At 62.6% G+C, this 25,125-nt stretch overlaps 2 protein-coding genes across 3 annotated transcripts in view; one reads left to right on the top strand and one right to left on the bottom strand.

Annotated features, from left to right (window-relative positions):
* The window catches only part of LOC309452014 (DNA-directed RNA polymerase II subunit RPB1-like), a 43,525-nt gene extending 37,809 nt beyond the window's left edge, over nt 1–5,716 (bottom strand). The window contains 4 exon segments of the mRNA XM_082076697.1: nt 1,797–1,970; nt 3,666–3,802; nt 4,352–4,484; nt 5,467–5,716. Coding sequence (XP_081932823.1) covers nt 1,797–1,970; nt 3,666–3,802; nt 4,352–4,484; nt 5,467–5,556 — 534 coding nt within the window. The 5' untranslated portion in view covers nt 5,557–5,716.
* A 3,027-nt stretch (nt 5,717–8,743) lies between these two features.
* On the top strand, nt 8,744–22,677 carry LOC309452012 (uncharacterized protein). Of its 2 annotated transcripts, none has more exons than XM_082076694.1 (6): nt 8,744–8,918; nt 12,627–12,714; nt 14,077–14,132; nt 15,698–19,593; nt 19,729–21,964; nt 22,299–22,677. In XM_082076694.1, the coding sequence occupies exons 4-5, from the start codon at nt 16,017–16,019 to the stop codon at nt 20,397–20,399; spliced, it is 4,248 nt and encodes a 1,415-aa protein (XP_081932820.1). In that variant the 5' UTR covers nt 8,744–8,918; nt 12,627–12,714; nt 14,077–14,132; nt 15,698–16,016; the 3' UTR covers nt 20,400–21,964; nt 22,299–22,677. The 2 variants fall into 2 exon arrangements, with proteins under 2 accessions (XP_081932820.1, XP_081932821.1); XM_082076695.1 differs by lacking the exon at nt 22,299–22,677 and having other exon boundaries at nt 15,698–17,133; nt 17,350–19,593; nt 19,729–21,135.
* Nucleotides 22,678–25,125: the final 2,448 nt, after the last annotated feature.

The following is a 25,125-nucleotide window of genomic DNA, read 5'->3' as shown; positions in this document are numbered from 1 at the left end:
AGGGGTGATACTGGGGTGTTAGGAGGGGAGATGGGGTGATATTGGGGTGTTAAGGGGGTCCCAGGGGTGATATTGGGGTGCTAATGGGGTCACTGGGGTGATATTGGGGTGTTAATGGGGACATGGGCTGTTAATGGGGTCCCAGGGGTGATATTGGGGTGTTCATGGGGTCCCAGGGGTGATATTGGGGTGTTCATGGGGTCCCAGGGGTGATACTGGGGTGTTCATGGAGTCCCAGGGGTGATATTGGGGTGCTAATGGGGTCACTAGGGTGATATTGGGATGTTAATAGGGTCACTGGGGTGATACTGGGGTGCTAATGGGGTCACTGGGGTGATATTGGGGTGTTCATGGGGTCACTAGGGTGATATTGGGATGCTAATAGGGTCACTGGGGGTGATACTGGGGCGCTAATGGGGTCACTGGGGTGATATTGGGGTGTTCATGGGGTCCCAGGGGTGATAGGGGTGTTCATGGGGTCCCAGGGATGATATTGGGAGTGTCAGAGAGGACATGGGGTGTTAATGGGGTCACTGGGGTGATACTGGGGTGTTAATGGGGTCACTGGGGTGATATTGGGGTGTTAATGGGGTCACTGGGGTGATACTGGGGTGTTAATGCGGGGACATGGGGTGATATTGGGGTGTTAGGGGGGGAGATGGGGTGATATTGGGGTGCTAATGGGGTCACTGGGGTGATATTGGGGGAGTTAGAGAGGACATGGGGTGTTAATGGGGTCACTGGGGTGATATTGGGGTTTTAATGGGGTCACTGGGGTGATATTGGGGGTGTTAGAGAGGACATGGGGTGTTCATGGGGTCACTGGGGTGATATTGGGGTGTTAAGGGGCATATGAGGCATTAACGGGGTCACCGGGTTGATACTGAGGTGTTAATGGGGTCCCAAGAGCATTAAGGGGGTCCCAGAATCATTAACGGAGGCGTTAACGAGGAGCAACTCTGCAGGTGCACAGGAGGATTATTTAGTACCAGGAAACATGAGATGCAAAGGACGGTTTTGGGGGCCCAAAGGAAGGTTTCGGGGGCCCAAAGGCAGGTTTTGGGGCCCAAAGGCAGGTTTTGGGGCCCAAAGGCGGGTTTCGGGGGCCCAAAGGCGGGTTCGGGGGGCCCAAAGGCGGGTTTCGGGGGGCCCAAAGGACGGTTCGGGGGGCCCAAAGGAAGGCTCTGGGGGCCCAAAGGCGGGTTTCGGGGGGCCCAAAGGAAGGTTCTGGGGGCCCAAAGGAAGGTTTCGGGGGGCCCAAAGGCGGGTTCGGGGGGCCCAAAGGCGGGTTCGGGGGGCCCAAAGGAAGGTTCGGGGGGCCCAAAGGCGGGTTCGGGGGGCCCAAAGGAAGGTTTCGGGGGCCCAAAGGCGGGTTTCGGGGGCCAAAGGCGGGTTCGGGGGGCCCAAAGGAAGGTTCTGGGGGCCCAAAGGCAGGTTCTGGGGGCCCAAAGGCGGGTTTCGGGGGGCCCAAAGGCGGGTTTCGGGGGGCCCAAAGGCGGGTTTCGGGGGGCCCAAAGGCGGGTTTCGGGGCCCAAAGGCGGGTTTTGGGGGCCCAAAGGCGGGTTTTGGGGCCCAAAGGAAGGTTTTGGGGCCCAAAGGCAGGTTCTGGGGGCCCAAAGGAAGGTTCGGGTGCCCAAAGGCAGGTTTCGGGGGCCCAAAGGCGGGTTTTGGGGGCCCAAAGGAAGGTTTCAGGGGCCCAAAGGCGGGTTTCGGGGGGCCCAAAGGCGGGTTCTGGCGGCCCAAAGGCAGGTTCTGGGGGGCCCAAAGGAGGGTTTTGGGGTGCAGGGGGTCCCCACCTTCTCCTTGGCCAGGTCCTCGTCGCCCTCGGGCTGCTCCACGCCGAACTTGTGGTCCATCTCCTCGCCGCCCTCGCAGATGTTCTTGCCCTTGCACAGGTCGTACACGTGCGTCAGCCGCTTCTTGGGCTGCCCCTTGGACTTGCCCAGGATGTCCTTGATCTTGGGGTTGTTCTGCCAAAAAAACGCAGCGTTGCGGCAAAAAACGGCACTTGGGGGGCGCGGGGGGGGACGCGGGGGCGCGAACGGGGGGGCTGGGGGGACAAAGGGCTGGTATTGGGGCATAAATGGTGGGTTTGGGGGGACAAGGGGCTGTTTTGGGGACATAAATGGTGGTTTTGGGGGCATAAATGGTGGGTTTGGGGGGACAAGGGGCTGTTTTGGGGACATAAATGGCAGTTTTGGGGGGACAAAGGGCCATTTTGGGGACATAAATGGTGGGTTTGGGGGGACAAAGGGCTGTTTTGGGGACATAAATGGTGGGTTTGGGGACATAAATGGTGGGTTTGGGGGGACAAGGGGCTGTTTTGGGGACACAAATGGCAGTTTTGGGGGGACAAAGGGCCATTTTGGGGACATAAATGGTGGGTTTGGGGGACAAGGGACTGTTTTGGGGACATAAATGGTGGTTTTGGGGACATAAATGGTGGGTTTGGGGACATAAATGGTGGGTTTGGGGGGACAAAGGGCTGTTTTGGGGACATAAATGGCAGTTTTGGGGGGACAAAGGGCCATTTTGGGGACATAAATGGTGGGTTTGGGGGGACAAGGGGCTGTTTTGGGGACATAAATGGTGGGTTTGGGGGCACAAAGGTCCATTTTGGGGACATAAATGGTGGGTTTGGGGGCATAAATGGCGGTTTTGGGGACATAAATGGTGGGTTTGGGGGACAAGGGGCTGTTTTGGGGACATAAATGGTGGTTTTGGGGACATAAATGGTGGTTTTGGAGACATAAATGGTGGTTTTGGGGGACAAAGGGCTGTTTTGGGGGCATAAATGGGGGGTTTGGGGGCATAAATGGTGGGTTTGGGGGGACAAGGGGCTGTTTTGGGGACATAAATGGTGGGTTTGGGGACAAAGGGCTGTTTTGGGGACACAAATGGGTTTGGGGGACAAATGGTGGGTTTGGGGGGACAAAGGGCTGTTTTGGGGATATAAATGGTGGGTTTGGGGGCATAAATGGTGGTTTTGGGGGGACAAGGGGCTGTTTTGGGGATATAAATGGTGGTTTTGGGGGCATAAATGGTGGGTTTGGGGACATAAATGGTGGGTTTGGGGACATAAATGGTGGGTTTGGGGGGACAAGGGGCTGTTTTGGGGATATAAATGGTGGTTTTGGGGGCATAAATGGTGGTTTTGGGGGGACAAGGGGCTGTTTTGGGGACACAAATGGGTTTGGGGGGACAAATGGTGGTTTTGGGGGGACAAGGGGCTGTTTTGGGGATATAAATGGTGGTTTTGGGGGCATAAATGGTGGTTTTGGGGGGACAAAGGGCTGTTTTGGGGACACAAATGGGTTTGGGGGGACAAATGGTGGTTTTGGGGGGACAAGGGGCTGTTTTGGGGACATAAATGGTGGGTTTGGGGACATCAATGGTGGTTTTGGGGACATCAATGGTGGTTTTGGGGGACATCAATGGTGGTTTTGGGGGACATCAATGGTGGTTTTGGGGGTACAAATGGTGTTTTTGGGGGGACAGATGGTGGTTTGTGACCCAAACAGGTTTGGGGTCTCCAAGGGGTGTTTTGGGGTCCAAAAGCTCATTTTTGGGGTTGTCGTGCACAAATGCAGCCGCTTCCAGGTTCCTTTGGGGTCACCCCAACGTGTGCGGATTGGGGGGGCCCCGCTTTTTGGGGTGATTCTCACCGAATCCACCAGCAGCTTGGAGCAGAAGAAGCAAACGCAGCGCAGGATTTTCATGGTTTTGCCCAAAAATCCGACGTGGAAAACGGGTTTGGCCAGTTCGATGTGACCAAAGTGACCCGGACACTCCGTCATGTTCCCTGGGGGGGGGGGACACCCCGTTATTTTGGGGGGGTGGGGTTTGGGGAACCCCCCCCCAAAGTTTGGGGGAGGGTCCCAGTGGGAATCTGGGATCCTATTGGGGGATTGAAGGAGATTCCTCCCCAAAAATGGGGTTTCCCCCCAGAAATTAGATCCCCCCCCAAAGAAACCTCCCCCAGCCTCAAAAAAGGGGTGCCCCCAAAAAGATGAGACCCCAAAAACAGAAGGAACCTCCCCAAAAGAGAAGGACCCCCCCCTCCCCCAAGTGTGTGTGTACGGTGGGGGGGTTAAGAAATTAAGGAGGAATTGGGGGAAATGGGGAATCGCCCCTTTTTTAACCCCCCCAAATATACAATGGGGGTCCCCAAAAGAAAACTCCCCCCAATAAGGAATAAGACCCCAAAATGGGCTGGGGGGGAATGGGGTGGTGAGGGTATCATCCATTTTTGGGGTGAGAGGGAGGAGCCCCCCGAAACAGAGCAACCCCCCCCAAAAAAAGGGGTAACTCCCCCCCCATCCCCCCCCCCAAATTTGGGGTCCCCCCTCACCGGCGCAGGTCTGGCAGCGCCCCGTCCTCTCGATGACGCCCTGGCGAGGGTCCATCAGCCCCCCCAGTTTGGGGCGGCCCCCCTCTGTGGTTTCGGGGTACTTGATGCCCCCCTCGGTCACCGACATGCGTTTCTGGGGTGGGGGGGGGGAAATGGGGGTGAGGGGAAACTGAGGCACAGGGGGAACCCCCCCAGTTCAGCTCCTAAACACCCCCAGGACACCCCAAAACTTGTGGGGACACCCCAAGACCCTAAAACACCCTCCCCCCCGACACCTCAAGTCACCCCTTGGGGACCCCAAGGCAGCTCCAGGGGACACCCGGGGAGCCCCATGACCCCCCCTGGGCACCCCAAAACCCTTCAGGGCACCCCCAAGTCACCCCTGAGCACCCCAGGGACCCCGAGACCCCTTCTGGGTCCCCCCAAGTCACCCCTGGGACCCCGAGACCCCTCCTGGGTCCCCCCAAGTCACCCCTGAGCACCCCAGGGACCCCGAGACCCCTCCTGGGTCCCCCCAAGTCACCCCTGAGCACCCCAGGGACCCCGAGACCCCTCCTGGGTCCCCCCAAGTCACCCCTGAGCACCCCAGGGACCCCGAGACCCCTCCTGGGTCCCCCCAAGTCACCCCAGGGACCCCGAGACCCCTCCTGGGTCCCCCCAAGTCACCCCAGGGACCCCGAGACCCCTTCTGGGTCCCCCCAAGTCACCCCTGAGCACCCCAGGGACCCCGAGACCCCTCCTGGGTCCCCCCAAGTCACCCCTGAGCACCCCAAGGCCCCTCCAGGGCACCCAAAGACCCCCTTGAGCACCCCCAGATGCCTCCTGGGGACCCTAAAATCCCCAATGCCCCTCCAGGGCACCCCTAAGCACCCTCTGGGACCCCCACGGCGCCTCCTGGGCACCCCAAAACACCTCAACCCCCCCCGTTTTTCGCTCTTCCCGCACAGGCCCCCCCCCATCCTCCGGGTGGCGCTTCACGCCGCGGCCTCCAACCCCCCCCGGGGCTTCTCTGTCCCCCCGTCTCGGTGCCCCGGCGCCATTTCCCGCCGTTTCTCCTCAACCGCCGTTCCCCCCACCCCGGTCCGGTCCCTCCGCCGCTTCCCCCGCTCCGGTACCATCTCATCGGGGCTGAGGATGCCGAACTGGACTCGCTTGATGGTGCGCAACGGGCAGGCGCTGTCGCCCGAGGGCGGCCCGCCGTGCATGGTACCGGCCGAACCGCGGCCTTACGCCGCCGGCAGCTACTCAGAAAAAGCCCCCACGGCCGAAACCCACCGGGGAAACGGCCCCCACGGGCCACCGGGTGCCCACGGGCCCCAGCGGGATCCCCCGCTCTTTGCGTCCGAACGCTTCGCGCTCCCCGGCGCGACTGAGCGGCGCTGCCGCCGACGCCTCCTTATATAGACTCGCCCTCTGCGCGAGGCGGGAGGGGGCGTGGCCTGGCCGTACCAAGCGACTGGGCGGCTGTAGGGGGGGCTGCGCGGCGCGGAGAACGCCGGGATTGAGGCGGTGGGGAGCGGAGGGGGCAGCGGGCCCAGCTAAAGCCCTCGGGGGAAGCGGGGGGCGCTGGGCGGTGGGGACGGAGCGGTTGGTTTGGTTAATATCGGCTGAGGAGGCACCGCCGGGCTCCCCCCGCCGCGGTGGGACGGGCTCATGAATAATTAATTAGGCGGCTGCCAGAAAGCCCCGCCCCCTGCTCCCGAGAGCCGAGCGCTGCCGGAAGTCGCCGGAGATCAGCGAAGCGCCGCCGGAAGCGGCCGGAGATTGCCGAAGGCAGCGGAGATTGCCGAAGCGCCGTCGGAAATGACCGGAAATTGCCGAAGGAGACCGGAAAGTGCCGAAGCGCCGCTCCGAGCCGCGGCCTGCACCGCCCCGGCCTCGCCTGCTCGGCCCGCCCGGCGCCGCCGCTCCCCGGCCCGGCTGCTGCCGCTGGGAAAGACCGCGGCTTTGGGCCTACTCACCGGGGGGATAGTTTGGGGGGAACAGGAGGGGTTTGGGGACACTTGAGGGGTGTTTTGGGGACACTTGGGTGTATTTTGGAGACCAGAAGGGTTTGGGGGACACTTGGGGGTATTTTGGGGACAGAAATGGGGACCTAATGGGGACACAATTGGGACAGAAATGGGGACCCAATGGGGACACAAATGGGACAGAAATGGGACAGAAATGGGACCCAATGGGGACAGAAATGGGACAGAAATGGGACCCAATGGGGACACAATTGGGACAGAAATGGGACCCAATGGGGACAGAAATGGGACAGAAATGGGACAGAAATGGGACCCAATGGGGACACAATTGGGACAGAAATGGGACCCAATGGGGACAGAAATGGGACAGAAATGGGACAGAAATGGGACCCAATGGGGACACAATTGGGACAGAAATGGGACCAAATGGGACCCAATGGGGACACAAATGGGACAGAAATGGGACCCAATGGGGACACAAATGGGACCAAATGGGACCAAATGGGGACCCAATGGGGACACAAACGGGGACCCAATGGGGACAGAAATGGGGACCCAATGGGGACAGAAAGGGGAACAGAAACGGGACAGAAATGGGACCCAATGGGGACAGAAATGGGGACACAAATGGGGACAGAAATGGGGACAGAAATGGGACAGAAATGGGACAGAAATGGGACCCAATGGGGACCCAATGGGGACAGAAATGGGGACAGAAATGGGACCCAATGGGGACAGAAATGGGACCCAATGGGGACCCAATGGGGACAGAAATGGGGACAGAAATGGGACCCAATGGGGACACAAATGGGACCCAATGGGGACAGAAATGGGGACACAGATGGGACACAAATGGGGACAGAAAGGGGGACAGAAACGGGACAGAAATGGGACCCAATGGGGACACAAATGGACACAAATGGGACCAAATGGGGACCAAATGGGGACACAAAGGGGGACCCAATGGGGACAGAAATGGGACCCAATGGGGACACAGATGGGACCCAATGGGGACAGAAATGGGGACAGAAATGGGACCCAATGGGGACACAAATGGGACCAAATGGGGACCCAATGGGGACAGAAATGGGACCAAATGGGGACACAGATGGGACCCAATGGGGACAGAAATGGGGACAGAAATGGGACCCAATGGGGACAGAAATGGGACCAAATGGGACCAAATGGGGACCCAATGGGGACACAAATGGGACCCAATGGGGACAGAAATGGGACCCAATGGGGACACAGATGGGACATAAATGGGGCACATTGTCCCCCCACTTTGTCACCCCCTTTGTCCCCAGCTGTCCCCCCGTGTCCCCACTTGTGTCACCTCTTGTGTCCCCGGTTTGTCCCACTGACCCCGGGTGTGTCACCCCATGTCCCCTCCACGTCTCCCCGTGTCCCCCTGTCCCGTGTCCACCTGTCCCCTCTGTCCACCCCCTGTGTCCCCCATTATGTCCCCTCTGTCCCCCCCGGTGTGTTCCCCCATCCCCATGTCCCCCCATATCCCATGTCCCCCTGTCCCCATGTCCCCCCATCCCATGTCCCCCCCGGTGTGTCCCCCTGTCCCGTGTCCCCCCATGTCCCTTCTATGTCCCCCCTTGTCCCCCCATCCCGTGTCACCCCCTGGTGTGTCCCCCCGTTCCCCATGTCCCCATGTCCCCCTCATTCCCATGTCCCCCTGTCCCGTGTCCCCCTCCCCATGTCCCCGTGTCCCCCGTGTCCCCCCCATCCCCATGTCCCCCCCAACGTGGACCCCATATCCCCCCCATCTCCCCCCGTGTTCACCCTCGTGTCCCGTGTCCCCCCGTCCCCGTGTCCCGTGTCCCCCCCGTGTCCCGTTTCCCCCCCATCCCGTGTCCCCCCGTGTCCCCCCCGTGTCCGTGTCCCCCCCGTGTCCGTGTCCCCCGTCCCGTGTCCCCCCGTGTCCCCCTGTCCCGTGTCCCGTGTCCCCCCCCCGTGTCCCCCCCGTGTCCCCCCCGTGTCCCGTGTCCCCCCCATCCCCTTGTCCCCCGTGTCCCCGTGTCCCCCCGTCCCGTGTCCCGTGTCCCCCCCGTGTCTCGTGTCCCATGTCCCCCCATATCCCCCCCATCTCCCCCCGTGTCCCCCCGTGTCCCCCCCATGTCTCCCCCGTGTCCCCCCATCCCGTGTCCCCCCCCGTGTCCGCCCCGTGTCCCCCCGTCCCGTGTCCCCCCATATCCCCCCCATCTCCCCCCGTGTCCCCTGTCCCCGTGTCCCCCCCGTGTCCGTGTCCCCCCGTCCCGTGTCCCGTGTTCCCCGTCCCGTGTCCCCACCGTGTCCGCCCCGTGTCCCCCCATCCCGTGTCCCCCCATCTCCCCCCGTGTCCCCCCCGTGTCCGTGTCCCCCCGTCCCGTGTCCCGTGTCCCCCCCGTGTCCCCCCCGTGTCCGTGTCCCCCCGTCCCGTGTCCCGTGTCCCCCCCCGTGTCCCCCGCTCCCCCCCCCGGTTCCGCCTCCATCTTTGCGCCGCCGCCGCGACGCGAACGAACCGACGAACGGACCCACGGACGGACGGACCCACGGACAAACCACCCGCCCCACGGACACACGGACCCGCGGCCGGAGCGGCCCCGGTAACGACCCCCCCTCCCCCTCCCCCTCCCCTCCCCCCCCGCCCCGCGGGTCACACGGACCCTCCCCCACCCCCCAAAACCCCCGACCCCGGGCTCCCCCTCCCCCCACGTCCCTCCCCCCACAGGATCGGGCCCCCCCGCCCCTCCCCCCCACCCCGGGGGACCCCGGGGGGGGTGACAGCCCCTCCCCCCCCCCCGCTCACAAAGTGACACAAACACCCCCCCACAATGTCCCCAACACCCCCCGGGGCCCCTTGGGGACCCCCCGATGTCCCCAATGTCCCCAATTCCCCCCCCCGGGACCCCCAAATGGCACCGACCCCTCCCCCCCCCTCCCCGGGAAATGGGGTTTTGGGGTGCGACTGTTGCGGGGGGGGTGTCTGTGTCTGTGTGGTTGGTTGTGTGTGTCCGTGTGGGTTGTTTGTGTGTCCGTGTGTCCGTGTACGGTTGTTTATGTGTGTTCGTGTGTGGTTGGTTGTGTGTCCGTGTGTCCGTGTGGGTTGTTTGTGCGTCCGTGTGTCTTTGCGCGGGTTGTTTGTCCGTGTGTCCGTGTGCGGTTGTTTGTATGTGTCTGTGTGTGTTGTCTGTGTGTCCATTTGGGTTGTTTGTGTGCGTCCGTGTGTCCGTGTGTCTGTGCGGGTTGTTTGTCCGTGTGTCCGTCTGCGGTTGTTTGTGTCCGTGTGTCTGTGTGGTTGTTTGTGTGTCCGTGTGCGGTTGTTTGTATGTGTCTGTGTGTGTTGTCTGTGTGTCCGTGTGTCCATTTGGGTTGTTTGTGTGTCCGTGTGTCTTTGCGCAGGTTGTTTGTGTGTGTCCGTGTGTCCATGTGTGTTGTCTGTGTGTCCGTGTGTCCGTGTGGGTTGTTTGTGTGTCCGTGTGTCTTTGCACGGGTTGTTTGTCCGCGTGCGGTTGTTTATGTGTGTCCGTGTGTGGTTGTCTGTGTGTCCATTTGGGTTGTTTGTGTGTCCGTGTGTCCGTGTGCGGTTGTTTGTGTGCGTCCGTGTGTCCGCGTGTGTCCGTGTGTGTTGTCTGTGTGTCCATTTGGGTTGTTTGTGTGTCCGTGTGTCTTTGCGCAGGTTGTTTGTGTGTGTCCGTGTGTCCATGTGTGTTGTCTGTGTGTCCATGTGTCCGTGTGGGTTGTTTGTGCGTCCGTGTGTCTTTGCGCGGGTTGTTTGTCCGTGTGTCCGTGTGCGGTTGTTTGTGTGTGTCCGTGTGTCTGTGTGGTTGTTTGTGTGTCCGTGTGCGGTTGTTTGTGTGTGTCCGTGTGTCTGTGTGGTTGTTTGTGTGTCCATGTGCGGTTGTTTGTATGTGTCTGTGTGTGTTGTCTGTGTGTCCGTGTGTCCGTGTGGGTTGTTTGTGTGTCCGTGTGTCTTTGCGCAGGTTGTTTGTGTGTGTCCGTGTGTCCATGTGTGTTGTCAGTGTGTCCGTGTGTCTGTGTGGGTTGTTTGTGTGTCCGTGTGTCTTTGCACGGGTTGTTTGTCCGTGTGCGGTTGTTTATGTGTGTCTGTGTGTGGTTGTCTGTGTGTCCATTTGGGTTGTTTGTGTGTCCGTGTGTCCGTGTGCGGTTGTTTGTGTGTGTCCGTGTGTCCGCGTGTGTCCGTGTGTGTTGTCTGTGTGTCCATTTGGGTTGTTTGTGTGTCTGTGTGTCTTTGTGCGGGTTGTTTGTGTGCGTCCGTGTGTCCGCGTGTGTCCGTGTGTCTGTGTGTGTTGTCTGTGTGTCCATGTGTCCGTGTGGGTTGTTTGTGTGTCCGTGTGTCTTTGCGTGGGTTGTTTGTCCATGTGTCTGAGTGCGGTTGTTTATGTGCGTCCGTGTGTCCGCGTGTGGTTGTTTGTGTCTGCGTGCGTCCGTGTGTCTGTGCGGGTTGTTTGTGCGTCCGTGTGTCTCTGCGGGTTGTTTGTCCGTGTGCGGTTGTGTATCCGTGTGTCCGAGTGTGGTTGTTTATGTGCGTCCGTGTGTCCACGTGTGTCGTCCGTGTGTCCGTGTGGGTTGTGTGTGTCCGTGTGTCCGAGTGAGGTTGTTTAAGTGTGTCCGTGTGTCTGTGTGTGTCAAGTGTCCGTGTGTCCGAGTGCGGTTGTTTACGTGTGTGCGACTGTGCGCCCGTGTGCGCTTGTTCCTGTGTGTCCGTGTGTCCGTGTGGGTTGTTTGCGTGTCCATGTGTCTGTGTGTCCGTATGTGGTTGTTCGTGTGTCCGTGTGTGTCCGTGTGTCCGTGTGTGTCCGTGTGTCTGTGTGTGGTTGTTTGTGTGTCCGTGTGTCCGAGTGCGGCTGTTTACGTGTGTGCGACTGTGCATCCGTGTGTGCTTGTTCACGTGTGTCCGTGTGTCCGTGCGGGTTGTTTGCGTGTCTGTGTGTCCGTGTGTGTTGTCCGTGTGTCCATGTGCGGTTGTTTGTGTGCGGGTTGTTTACGTGTGTGCGACTGTGCACCCGTGCGCTTGTTCACGTGTGTCTGTGTGTCCATACAGGTTGTTTATGTGCGTCCGTGTGTCTGTGTGTGGTTGTTGCATCCGTGTGCGGGTTGTTTACACGTGTGCGACTGTGCCCCGTGTGCGGTTGTTCATGTGTGTCTGTGTGTGTCAAGTGTCCATGCGTCTGTGCAAGTTGATTACGTGTGTCCGTGTGTCCGAGTGTAGTTGTTTACGTGTGTGCGACTGTGCACCCGTGTGCGCTTGTTCGCGTGTGTCCGTGTGGGTTGTTTATGTGCCCGTGTGTCTGTGTGCGGTTGTTTGTGTGTCCGTGTGTCCATGAGGGTTGTTTATGTGTGTCCGTGTGTCTGTGTGTGTCAAGCATCCGTGTGTCCGTGTGCGGTTGTTTGTGTCCGTGTGGGGGTTGTTTACGTGTGTGCGACTGTGCACCGTGTGCGCTTGTTCACGTGTGTCCATGTGTCCGTGTGGGTTGTTTGTCCGTGTGCGGTTGTGTGTCCAAGTGCGGCTGTTTATGTGCGTCCGTGTGTCCGTGTGTGTCAAGTGTCTGTGTGTCTGTGTGTCTGTGTGTGGTTGTATGTGTCTGTGTGTCTGTGTGTGGTTGTATGTGTCTGTGTGTCTGTGTGTGGTTGTGTGTGTCCATGTGTCCGTGTGTCCGTGTGCGTTGTTTGTGTCCGTGTGTCCGTGCAGGTTGTTTGTGCGTCCGTGTGTGTCCGTGTGTCTGTGCGTGATTGTGTGTCCGTGTGTCCGAGTGCGGTTGTTTATGTGTCCGTGTGTCCATGTGGGTTGTTTGTCCGTGTGTCTGTGTGTGATTGTGTGTCCGTGTGCGGTTGTGTGTCCGTGTGTGTCACATCTGTGCGGTTGTGCATCTGCAGGGGGGTCGTTTGTGTGTGTCCATGTGTCCGTGTGCAGGTTGTTTGTCCGTGCGGGTTGTTCATGTGTGTCCGTGTGTCCACGTGCGGTTCTGTGTCCGTGTGTCGAGTGTCCGTGTGTCCATTTGCGGTTGTTCGTGTGCGGTTGTTTGTCTGTGTGTGTGTTGTTTGTGTCCGTGTGTGTGTCCCTGCGCGGTTGTTTGTCCACACGTGGTCGTGTGTCCGTGTGTCCATGTCCGGTTGTCTGTGTGTTGTTTGTGTCCGGTTGTCCGTGGGTTGTTTGTCCGCCTGTTGTTTTGGGTGTCACATCCATGTGTCCGTGTCACACACACTCATGTCCCCCCCCACCCCGGGGTGCCCCCCCCACCCCTGACGTCACCATGACGTCACAGTGACGTCACTCTCACGTCACCCCGCAGGCTCCTCCTGTCCCTTTAAGAGCCGCGAGGGCTCGTGGTCTGAACGGGGATCCTGACGTCACTTCCAGCCCAGCCAATGAGCATCCAGGTGAGCCCTGTGACGTCACCACCCCCGCCTCCTCGTCTCCCATTGGCCGCCGGGCGCTGTGACGCGGAGGGGGCGGAGCCGACGCGTCTCCGCTTGCTGATTGGCTGCGGCTCCAAAGGGGCTTTCCCGGGGGGGGGGGGGGGGGGTGTTGTCATGGCAACAACCGGCTGACAACAAACAACCCCCGGGGGTGTCACCGCGCGGTGACGTCATCACGACCCCCCTCCCCCCCCCCCAATATGTGACACTTGGGGTCACCCCCAGGTGGGGGAGGGGCCGGGGGTGTTCCCTCGTGTTCCCCCTGTGATGTCACCACCGGCTGATGACGTCACACCCGGCACCATCTTGTCACCCGCCGGCACTTTGTCCCCCCCCATTGTCACCCCCCATTGTCCCCCATTGCCACATTGTCCCCCAGTTCCATTTTGTCACCCCCCCATTGTCACCCCCCATTGTCACCCGTCTCCACTTTGTCACCTGTGACCCTCCCCCCCCCATTTTGTCACCCCCATCACATTGTCACCCCCAATTCCGTCACCCCACACACATTGTGTCACCGGGTGTCCCTTTTCTGCCCGGCAACAGTCGCAGGTCCTCCCTTCCCCCACCCCCTCAATACCTCCATGTCCCCCCACATCCAGGTGTTCTTGTCACCCCCACCCCCAACACCCCCATATCCGGTTGTTCTTGTCACCCCAATGTCCCCATATCTGGCTGTTCTTGTCACCCCCATAACTCACTATCCAGGTGTTCTTGTCACCCCCATGTCTGGTTATTCTTGTCACCCCAATGTCCCCATAGCCGGGTGTTCTTGTCACCCCCATAACCCCCATGTCCCCCCACATCTGGTTGTTCCTGTCACCCCAACACCCCCATATCCAGTTGTTTTTGTCACCCCCACCCCCAATAACCCCACATCTGGGTGTTGCTGTTGTCACCCCCATGTCCCCCCATGTCCAGTTGTTCTCGTCACCCCAACACCCCCCATAACCCCACGTCCAGGTGTTGTTGTTGTCACCCCCATCACCCCCATCACCCCCATGTCCGGTTGTTCTTGTCACCCCCATGTCCCCCCACATCCAGGTGTTGCTGTTGTCACCCCCATGTCCCCCCATGTCTGGTTGTTCCTGTCACCCCAACACCCCCCATAACCCCACGTCCGGGTGTTGCTGTTGTCACCCCCATAACCCCCATCACCCCCATGTCCAGTTGTTCTTGTCACCCCCATGTCCCCCTGTGTCCGGTTGTTCCCATCACCCCAACACCCCCCATAACCCCACGTCCGGGTGTTGCTGTTGTCACCCCCATGTCCCCCCCCATCCGGGTGACCCCCGTTCCGAACCCGCTCTCGTCCCCCTGCAGGAGGCGCTGCCGGCCCCACCCCCCCCACAGTGTGTCCATGAGGCCCCAGCACACAGGTAGGGGGCGCCCCATAGAAATGGGGGGTGGTCCTGCCCCATGGATCGGGGGGGTCCTGCCCCATAGAATGGGGGTCATCCTGCCCCATAGAAACAGGGGGGATCCTGCCCCATAGGTCAGGAGTGATCCTGCCCCATAGAACAGGGGGGATCCTGCCCCATAGAATGGGGGGTGGTTCTGCCCCATAGAAACCAGGGTGGTCCTGCCCCATAGAACTGGTGGGGGGAGCAGATCCTGCCCCATAGGAACCAAGGGGGGCTGATCCTGCCCCATAGAGCTGGGAGGGGCCCGATCCTGCCCCATGGATTGGGGGGGGGGGGCAGGTTGGGGGGACAGGGGTCACCCCGTGGGTCACTCCGTGGGTCAATCTGTGGGTCGGGGGTCAATCCGGGGGTCGATCCGTGGGTCGCGGTTCCCGCCGCCATTTTGCGGCTCCGTCGGCAGCGGCTGCGACAAAATGGAGCCGGGGGGGGGGAGGGGAAACCGGAGCGGCCGGGACCGGATGTGGGGCCGGGATGGGGGGCTGGGATGGGGGGCTGGGATGGGGGGCTGGGATATGGGGCTGGGATATGGGGCCGGGATGTGGGGCAGTGACCTCCAGACCCACAGCATGGGGGGGGTGGTCAGTGGGGCTGGAGACCCCGATGTGTGGGGCTGGGGAGCGTGGGGACACTCGAGCACCCACTGAAGGGACCCAGGCGTCCGGGTGACCCCCGATAGTGGACCCAGGCATCCGGGTGACCCTGTAGAAGGGACCCCAGAGTCCAAATGTCCCCAGAATAGTGGACCCAGGCATCCGGGTGACCCCATAGAGGGGACCCCAGAGTCCAAATGTCCCCAAAATAGTGGACCCAGGCGTCCGGGTGACAACCAGTATTGGACCCAGGTGTCCGGGTGACCCCAAATATTGGACCCAGGCGTCCGGGTGACCCCCAATAGGAGACCTATCTGACTCTAAATATTGGACCCAGGCGTCCGGGTGACACCAAAATAGGTGACTCAGGGGACCCCCACTAGTGGACCCAGGTGTCCGGGTGACCCCAAATAGTGGACCCAGGCGTCCGGTTGACCCCAAAGTAGGTGACTCGGGGGACCCCAAATATTGGACCCAGGCATTCGGGTGACACCAAAATAGGTGACTCGGGGGACCCCAAATATTGGACCCAGGCGTCCGGGTGACCCCAAATAGTGGACCTATCTGAGTCTAAATATTGGACCCAGGCGTCCGGGTGACCCCAAAGTAGGTGACTCGGGGGACCCCAAATATTGGACCCAGGCATCCGGGTGACCCCATAGAAGGGACCCCAGAGTCCAAATGTGCCCAGAATAGTGGACCCAGGCGTCCGGGTGACACCAAAATAGGCGATTCTGGGGACCCCCAATAGTGGACCCAGGCGTCCGGGTAACCCCAAATAGGAGACCCATCTGACCCCAAATAGTGGACCCAGGCGTCCGGTTGACACCAAAGTAGGTGACTTGGGTGATCCCCACTAGTGGACCCAGGCGTCTGGGAGACCCCAGATATTGGACCCAGGCGTCCGGGCCCCACACGTTTGTCCCGCAGGCGCTGTTGGCTGCGGTGTCGGAGCCACCGGACGCCGCTCGGAGCCGCTCAGCGCTGCCGGAGCTGAACGCGCGGTGTCACCGTCACCAGTGTCACCGGCGTCACCGTCACCACCGGCGTCACCGTCACCATCACCGCCAGGGACCCCGGATCCAGCGTCACCGTGCCACCGGCTGTCGTCGGTACCACCGTCATCTCCAACACCCTCAACCCCATCGACACCCCGCGGCTGTTGTCGCCGTCACCCGCACGCCAACCGGGCGCCGTGGGGCGGCGCTCGGGCTCCTCCCTGCGCCCCATAGCGACCCCCCCGCCCCGGATGGACGGCCCCATGGATCTGTCGCGCGCGGCGGCGGCACAGCCGGCCGGCGCGGGTGTTGCGGGGGTGCCGGTGTTGCGGTGCGGGTTGTGCGGGCGCGGGTTCGGCACGGCGGCGGCGCTGGGGCTGCACCGGCGCGCTCACCTGCGGCTGCAGGCGCACGAGGGGGCGTGTGCGGGTGACAAGGCGGGTGACAAGGCGGGTGACAATGACACCGGGTCAACCGCGGCGCCGCGGCCCCATGGGAAAAAGGCCATTTGGCTGCGGCGCCGCGGGGGAGGGGCGGCGGGGGCGGACGGACGGACGGTGACGGCGGATGGACGCGCGGTGACAACAGGCGGACGCACGGCAACAACGGGTGGACACGCGGCGGTGGGCGGATGGATGGTGACAACGGATGGACGCACGGCAACGGATGGACACGCGGCAACAACGGATGGACGCACGGCAACAACAGACGGACACACGGCAACAGGTGGACGCGCGGTGACAACGGATGGACACACAGAGACGGACGGGCGCATGGTGACAATGGACAGACACACGGCAACAGGTGGACGCACGGTGACGATGGATGGACAGACAGCGATGGATGGACACACGGTGACAACAGACGGACACACGGCAACAGGTGGATGCGTGGTGACGACGGACGGACACACGGCAATGGATGGATGTACGGTGACAACAGGCGGACACACGGCGACGGGTGGACACACGGTGACAATGACAGATGGACACAAAGCGATGGACAGACACGCGGTGACAACAAGAGATGGACACGCGGTGACAACACCAAATGGACACAAAGCGATGGGTGGACACGCAGTGACAACAACAGACGGACACAAAGCGACGGACGGACACACGGTCACACCGCCAAACGGACACAAGGTGATGGGTGGACACGTGGTGACAATGACAGACAGACACACGGTGACAACACCAAATGGACATCAAGTGATGGGTAGACACATGGTGACAATGACGGACAGACACCCGGTGACAACAACAGGCGGCCACACCGTGCCGGACAGACACACGGTGACACCACCAAATGGACACAAACTGATGGGTGGACACCTGGTGACAACAACAGACGGACACAGAGTGGTGGGTGGACACACGGTGACGCCGACGGACGGACACCCGGTGACAACACCAGATGGCCACACCGTGCCGGACAGACACACGGTGACAATGACAGATGGACACAAAGCGATGGGTGGACATGTGGTGACAACAACAGACGGACACAAAGTGATGGGGGGACAACCGGTGACACCACCAGATGAACACAAAGTGATGGGGGGACACGTGGTGACACTGACAGACAGACACACAGTCACACCACCAAATGGACACAAACTGATGGGGGGACACCCGGTGACAACGACAGATGGACACCCGGTGACACCACCAGATGGACACAAAGTGATGGGTGCACACCCATTGACAACAACAGGCGAACACCCAGTGACACCACCAAATGGACACAAAGTGATGGGTGCGCACCCGGTGACAACAACAGGCGGACACCCGGTGACACCACCAGATGGCCATAAAGTGATGGGTGGACACACGGTGACAACACCAGATGGACACAACGTGATGGGTGCACACCTGGTGACAACAACGGACAGACACCCGGTGACAACACCAGATGTCCACACCGCACTGGACAGACACCTGGTGACACAACCAAATGGACACAAAGCGATGGGTGCACACCCGGTGACAACAACAGGTGGACACCCGGTGACATCACCAGATGGCCATAAACTGATGGGTGGACACACGGTGACAACAACAGATGGGCACAAAGTGATGGGTGCACACCCGGTGACACCAACAGGCGGACACCCAGTGACAACACCAGATGGCCATAAACTGATGGGTGGACACACGGTGACACCACCAGATGGACACAAAGTGATGGGTGCACACCCGGTGACAACAACAGGCGGACACCTGGTGACACCACCAAATGGCTACAAAGCGATGGGTGCACACCCGGTGACAACAACAGATGGCCACAAACTGATGGGTGGACACACCGTGACAACACCCGATGGCCATACATTGATGGGCGGACACACCGTGACACCACCAGACAGACACCCATTGCCACCACCAGACGCCCACACCGCGCCGGACAGACCCCGGTTGCCAACAACAACCGGCCACACCGCGCCGCTCCCCCCCCGCGTCACCGCCGCCTACACCTGCACCGTGTGTCACCGCTCCTACGTCACCCTGTCCAGCCTGAAGCGCCACAGCAACGTCCACTCGTGGCGCCGGTCGTACCCCTGTCGCTTCTGCGACAAGGTGTTCGCGCTGGCCGAGTACCGCACCAAGCACGAGGTGTGGCACACCGGCGAGCGCCGGTACCAGTGCGGCTTCTGCTGGGACACCTTCGTCACCTACTACAACCTCAAGAGCCACCAGAAGACCCTCCACGGCGTCAACCCGGCGCTGTTGGCGTCGGAAAAGACCCCCAACGGCGGCTACAGGCCCAAGCTCAACGCGCTCAAGCTGTACCGGCTGCTGCCGGCGCGCGGCAACAAGCGGCCATACCGGACGTACACCCAGGACGCGGTGACGGTGGCGCCGGTCGCGGTGACGGCGGCGGGGGCGCTCGCGGTGACGCCGCAGCCGGCCTCGGTCATCGCGTTCGGGCGGGCGAGCGGGGTCGCGGCGGCGGGTGTTGCGGGGGGCGAGCGGGTGACAACAACGGGGGCGCCGGGGACGCCGGTGACGACGCCGCCCATGAAGAAGCAGGTGCTGCGCGATTACATCGCGGCACAACGCGCGGCGGCGGCGGCGCCGGAGGCGGTGACGCGGGTGTCACCCGGTGTCACCCGCACCATGACGTACGTGGCCAAACCGGCGTGCGCGGGCGCGGGGGAGGGGCGGGCGCCGCTGTGCTGCATCACCGTGCGCATCGGCGACGAGGCCCTGGTCAAGCGGCGCTTCGCCGTGGGTGACGGTGACGGTGACGGTGACGCCGCCGGGGGGGCCAACAGGCGGCCGCACAGGCGGAGGGCGGCGGCGGGAGGCAAAGCCAAGAGGTGGCGCCGCAAGGCGCGCGGTGACGACGGTGACGGTGACAACGGGGGCGACGGTGAGGGTGACAACGGGGGTGACAATGAACGCGGGGTGTGCGGGAACAGCCGCGCGGGGCGGCGGAAGCGGCGGAGGGGACCGGAGGGGACGCGGGGGGACGCGGGGGGGGATGTGGGGGTGGGGGAGGGGGGTCCCCCCGTTGTCCCCGCCCCCCGCCCCGGGCGCCCCCCGTCCCGGCGCTTCCGGTGCGGCCGCTGCGGCAAAGTGTGCCGGACGGCGGCCGCGCTGACGCGGCACAACCGGCGCCACCGGGGGGGGACAGCGGGGGGGGCGCAGGGGTCGCCCCCCCCCAGCGGCATCGCCTGCCCCCCCCCGCTGGACATGGGGGGGGGTGGGGGTGGCGCGGGGGTGACAACGGGTGACAAGGGGCACGGTGACACCAGGGAGGTGGTGGGTGATGTGGGGGTGGCAGCGGGTGACAAGTGTCACGGTGACCCCAGGGTGACACCGGGTGATGTGGGGGGGACAGCGGGTGACAAGGGTCACGGTGACCATGGGGTGACCCCACGTGACCTGAGGGTGACAACAGGTGACAAGGGTCACGGTCACCATGGGGTGACAGCGGGTGACACATGGGTGACACGAGGTGACAAGTGTCACGGTGACCCCGGGGTGACCCCATGTGACCTGAGGGTGACAACGGGTGACATGGGGGTGACACCGGGTGACAAGTGTCCGGGTGACCCAGGGGTGACCCCATGTGACCTGAGGGTGACCCCGGGTGACAAGTGTCCCGGTGACCTGGGGGTGACCCCACGTGACCCAGGGATGACCCCCTGTGACCCAGTGGTGACCCCAGGTGACAAGTGTCATAGTGACCCCGGGATGACCCCACGTGACCTTGGGCTGACCCCACGTGACCCCAGGCTGACCCTGGGTGACAAGTGTCCCGCTGACCCCGCCGTGACCCCGGTTGACCCCCCCGTGACCCCGGCTGACCCCGGGGTGACCCCAGGGCCCAGCGGGGGGTTCCCGGTTCAGGGACCAACCATTGGCTCTGCTGAGGAGGGGGGGGAGGGGATCCCCCCCCGCCCCTCCCCCCCCCTTCCCCCTGCCCCTCCCCCCCCGCCTGCTGCCCTTTCCCTTCCCCTTCCCCCTCCCCCTCCCCCTGCGCGAGGGCTTCCTGGCGGGGGGGGGAGGGGCGACCCCCACCCCTCCCCCACCCCCCTCCCCGCTCCCCCCAACTTTCACTTTCCCCGGGGGGGGGGGAGGGGGAGGGGGAGGGAGAGACCCCGGAACGCGGGGGGCGGGACCTGAGCGGGGGGGGGGGGCGGAGGGGGAGGGGCCCCATAGAATCGAGGGGGCCCCATAGATATAGGGGGGGACCCCATAGAATGTGGGGGGCCCTAGAGAATCTGGGGGGGCCCAGAAGAGTTGAGGGCCCCATAGATATTGAGGGAGCCCCATAGATATAGGGGGGACCCCATAGAATGTGGGGGAGCCCTATAGAATCTGGGGGGGCCCTAGAGGAGGTTGGGGGTCCCATAGATATGGGGGGCCCCATAGAATGTGGGAGGCCCTATAGAATATGGGGGGGGCCCAGAAGAGTTGAGGGCCCCATAGATATTGGGGGAGCCCCATAGAGTGTGGGGGGACCCTATAGAGTATGGGGGGCCCTAGAGGAGGTTGGGGGCCCCATAGGAAATGGGGGGCCCTATAGAATATGGGGGCCCCTAGAGGAGGTTGGGGGTCCCATAGATATAGGGGGGGCTCCATAGGAAGTGGGGAGACCCTATAGGAGATTGGGGGGCCCCATAGAATATGGGGGGCCCTAGAGGAGATGGGAGGGCCCATAGATATTGGGGGGGGCCCTATAGAATATGGGGGGGCCCATAGGAGGTTGAGTGCCCCATAGATATTGGGGGTGCCCCATAGATATTGGGGGGCCCTATAGAATTTGGGGTCCCCCCCACCCCTCCCCCGCCCCGAGGGCACTGGGGGGGGCGGGGGGAGGGGCCACAGGGACCAGTTCAGAACTGGGGGGGGAGGGGCACTGGGTGAAGTGGGGGGGTGGGGGGGGGTGGGCTGAGGCCCCTCCCCCAGTTTAAGGCCCCTCCCCCAATATTTGGAGTCCCCTCCCCCCAACATTTTCCCGCCGCCCCCCTCCCCCCCCGCCCCTCCCAGCGACATTCCAGCCCCTCCCCCCACAGCGGGGGCCTCGTGCAACACACGAGTGTGCAAGGGGGGGGGGCTGTGGGGGGGAGGGGATGCCTGGCCCCGCCCCCCCCGTGCAAGGCCCCGCCCCCCCTCGTGCAAGGCTCCGCCTTTATGCAATGCGTCCCCTCCCCCCTCCTCGTGCAACACACGCCCTGCACACTCACACACACGCACCCCTCCCCCCCCCCCCACCCCCGGCCTCGTGCGAGGGACGCGTGCAAGGAGAATCCTCGTGCAAGGAGAATCCTCGTGCAAGGAGAATCCTCGTGCAAGGGTGACACTAGTGCAAGAAGAATCCTCGTGCAAGGGTGACACTAGTGCAAGGAGAATCCTCGTGCAAGGGTGACACTAGTGCAAGAAGAATCCTCGTGCAAGGGTGACACTAGTGCAAGAAGAATCCTCGTGCAAGGGTGACACTAGTGCAAGAAGAATCCTCGTGCAAGGGCCTTGTGCAAGGTCCTCGTGCAAGGAGCAGCGTCGTGCAAGGTGATTGTGCAAGGAGCATCCTCGTGCAAGGGCGACCCTTGTGCAAATGTGGTCCTCGTGCAAGAACCATCCTCGTGCAAGGTCCTTGTGCAAGGAGCATCTTCATGCAAGAGTGACCCTTGTGCAAGGGTGACACTTGTGCAAGGGTGACACTTGTGCAAGGAGAATCCTCGTGCAAGGTCATAGTTCAAGGGCCATTCCCGTGCAAGATGATTGTGCAAGGAGCGACTGTCCTCGTGCAAGAGTGACCCACGTGCAAGCCTGGTCCTTGTGCAAGGAGCATCCTCGTGCAAGGTCCTTGTGCAAGGAGCGTCCTCGTGCAAGAGTGACCCTTGTGCAAGGAGAATCCTTGTGCAAGGTCCTTGTGCAAGGAGCATCGTCGTGCAAGGAGCATCCTCGTGCAGGGTCATAGGTCAAGGTCCACCCTCGTGCAAGAGTGACCCACGTGCAAACCTGATCCTTGTGCAAAGAACATCCTCGTGCAAGGCCCTTGCACGAGCATCGTGATGCAAGGAGCATCCTCGTGCAAGGACCGGCCTCGTGCAAGGGTGACCCTCGTGCAAACCAAGTCCTCGTGCAAAGAGCATCCTCGTGCAAGAACCATCCTAGAGCAAGGTGCTTGTGCAAGGAGAATCCTCGTGCAAGGAGAATCCTCGTGCAAGGGTGACACTTGTGCAAACCCGGTCCTCATGCAAGGAGCAGCCACGTGCAAGATCCTCGTGCAAGGTCCCCGTGCAACGAGAATCCTCGTGCAAGGAGCATCCTCGTGCAAAGTCCTCGTGCAAGGCCCCGCCCCCCTCCCCCGTGCACCCCCCCCCCACCCCCCCCCCCGGCTGCGGCCCCTCCCCCCCCCTTTGCACTTTTCTCGTGGCCGCGTTTGCTACTGACTGTCCCCCCCCCTCCCCCCACCCCGCCCCTCCCCCCCCCCCCCGAGTGTCCCCCCCCCCCCCCCCCCCCGCACTTTTGGGGGGACCCGCCCAAGAAAATGGTGAAAAGAGGGGGAAAACTGTTCAAAGTGGGGGGAGGGGGCGCGAAGGGCCGCGGTGACGTCACCAGTGGGCGTGGCCACCCGGGGGGGCGTGTCCCCAATAGGGAAGGGGGGCGGGGTCCCCTCCCCCCCACCCCGTGGCCCCTTCGGGGTGTCCCCAGGTGGGGGGAGGGGCGGGGGGGACAATGTCCAATTATTTATCAACTGCATCGGTGAGTGTAGAAACGCCAATAAACACCCTAGAGCTCGGGGACGCCTCGGGGACAGTGGGGACATGGGGGGGCAATGGGGACATTGGGGGCATTGGGGGCATTGGGGGCAATGGGGACATTGGGGGCAATGGGGACATTGGGGACATTGGGGACATTGGGGGCATTGGGGGCAATGGGGACATTGGGGGCAATGGGGACATTGGGGGTGATGGGGACATTGGGGGCAATGGGGGCAATGGGACATTGGGGACAATGGGGGTAATGGGGACAATTGGGGGTCACTGGTGTTACTGGGGGGTCACTGGTGTTATTGGGGGGTCACTGGTTTCACTGGGGGGTCAGTGGTTTTATTGGGGGGTCACTGGTTTTATTGGGGGGTCACTGGTTTTATTGGGGGGGTCACTGGTGTTATTGGGGGGTCACTGGTTTTATTGGGGGGTCACTGGTTTTATTGGGGGGGTCATTGGTTTTATTGGGGGGTCACTGGTTTTATTGGGGGTCATTGGTTTTATTGGGGGGGTCACTGGTGTTATTGGGGGGTCACTGGTGTTATTGGGGGGTCACTGGTTTTATTGGGGGGTCACTGGTTTCACGGGGGGGTCACACGTATTCGTTGCGTCCATAGGTTGAGGCCCCGCGGGGGGGGGTGGGGCTGGGGGGAGGGGGGAGGGGCGGTGAGTGCGGGGGGAGGGGCGGCCGCACCCCACACCCCTCCCCCACTCACTCCCCAACCCCGCCCAACCCCAGGGGGGAGGGGGGGGGGGGTGAGTGGGGGAGGGGTCAGATTGGGGGAGGGGTCAGGGTGGAGGAGGGGTCAATGGGGGAGGGGTCAGTGGGGGGAGGGGTCAATGGGGAGGGGTTAGGGTGGGGGAGGGGTCGGGGGGAGGGGTCAATGGGGGAGGGGTCAATGGGGGAGGGGTCAGGCTGGGGGGCGGGGTCAGTGGGGGGAGGGGTCAGTGGGGGAGGGGTCAGGGAGGGGTCAGTGGGGGAGGAGCCAGTGGGGGAGGGGTCAGGGTGGGAGGGTCAGGGTGGGGGAGGGGCGCTCACCTGTGTGCCGGGGGGGGCCCCGCGCGGAGCAGAGCAGCCCCGCCCCCCCCAGCCCCGCCAGCGCCCCTCCCCCCGCCGCCAGCAGCAGCCCCGGGCCCGGCTCGTACCTGGGGGGGGGAAGGGGGGAGGGGAGGGGGCGTCACCCCCCACCCACCCCACAATCCAATCACCCCCAGACCTGCCCGGACGCCTGGGTCCCCTCCCGAACTCCTGGGTCCCTCCCGCACTCCAGGGTCCCCTCCTGTACTCCTGGGTCCCCTCCCGGACTCCTGGGTCCCTCCCGAACTCCTGGGTCCCCTCCTGAACTCCTGGGTCCCTCCCGAACTCCTGGGTCCCCTCCCGAACGCCTGGGTCCCTCCCGAACGCCTGGGTCCCTCCCGGACTCCTGGGTCCCTCCTGAACTCCCGGGTCCCCCAGTAATGCCTAGGTCCCTTGGGGCACTCCTGGGTCCCTCCCCCACTCCTGGGTCCCTCCCCCCGAACTCCTGGGTCCCTCCCGCACTCCTGGGTCCCTCCGGAACTCCAGGGTCCCCCTGTAATGCCTAGGTCCCTTGGGGCACTCCTGGGTCCCTCCCGCACTCCTGCGTCCCTCCCCAGACTCCTGGGTCCCTCCCGCACTCCTGGGTCCCACCCCCGGACTCCTGGGTCCTCCCGGACTCCTGGGTCCCTCCCGAACGCCTGGGTCCCACCCCGCCGCCCCTCCCCCGTGCCGCCCCTCCCCCACCGCACGCCCCCGTGCTGGGGGTCGAAGAACTCGCGGGTCACGGCGGCTCCGAACCAACCGGCGGCGGCGGCCGCGGCCACGGCTGGGGGAGGGGCGGGGCAGGGGTCAGAGGTCACGGGGGGTCACGGGGGGGGAGGGGGGGCAGGACCCTCTGAGACCCACACTGACCCATAAGACCCATAGAGACCCATAGGGATGGTAGAGACCCATAGAGACCCATAGGGACCCATAGGGATGGTAGAGACCCATAGGGACACATAGAGACCCATAGGGATGGTAGAGACCCATAGGAACCCATAGAGACCCATAGGGATGGTAGAGACCCATAGGGACACATAGAGACCCATAGGGACCCATAGAGACCCATAGA

Source organism: Streptopelia decaocto (assembly GCF_964273445.1).
Source record: "Streptopelia decaocto genome assembly, contig: HAP1_SCAFFOLD_260, whole genome shotgun sequence".
Classification (NCBI taxonomy): Eukaryota; Metazoa; Chordata; class Aves; order Columbiformes; family Columbidae; genus Streptopelia; species Streptopelia decaocto.
This window is presented reverse-complemented; position numbering and strand designations above follow the sequence as displayed.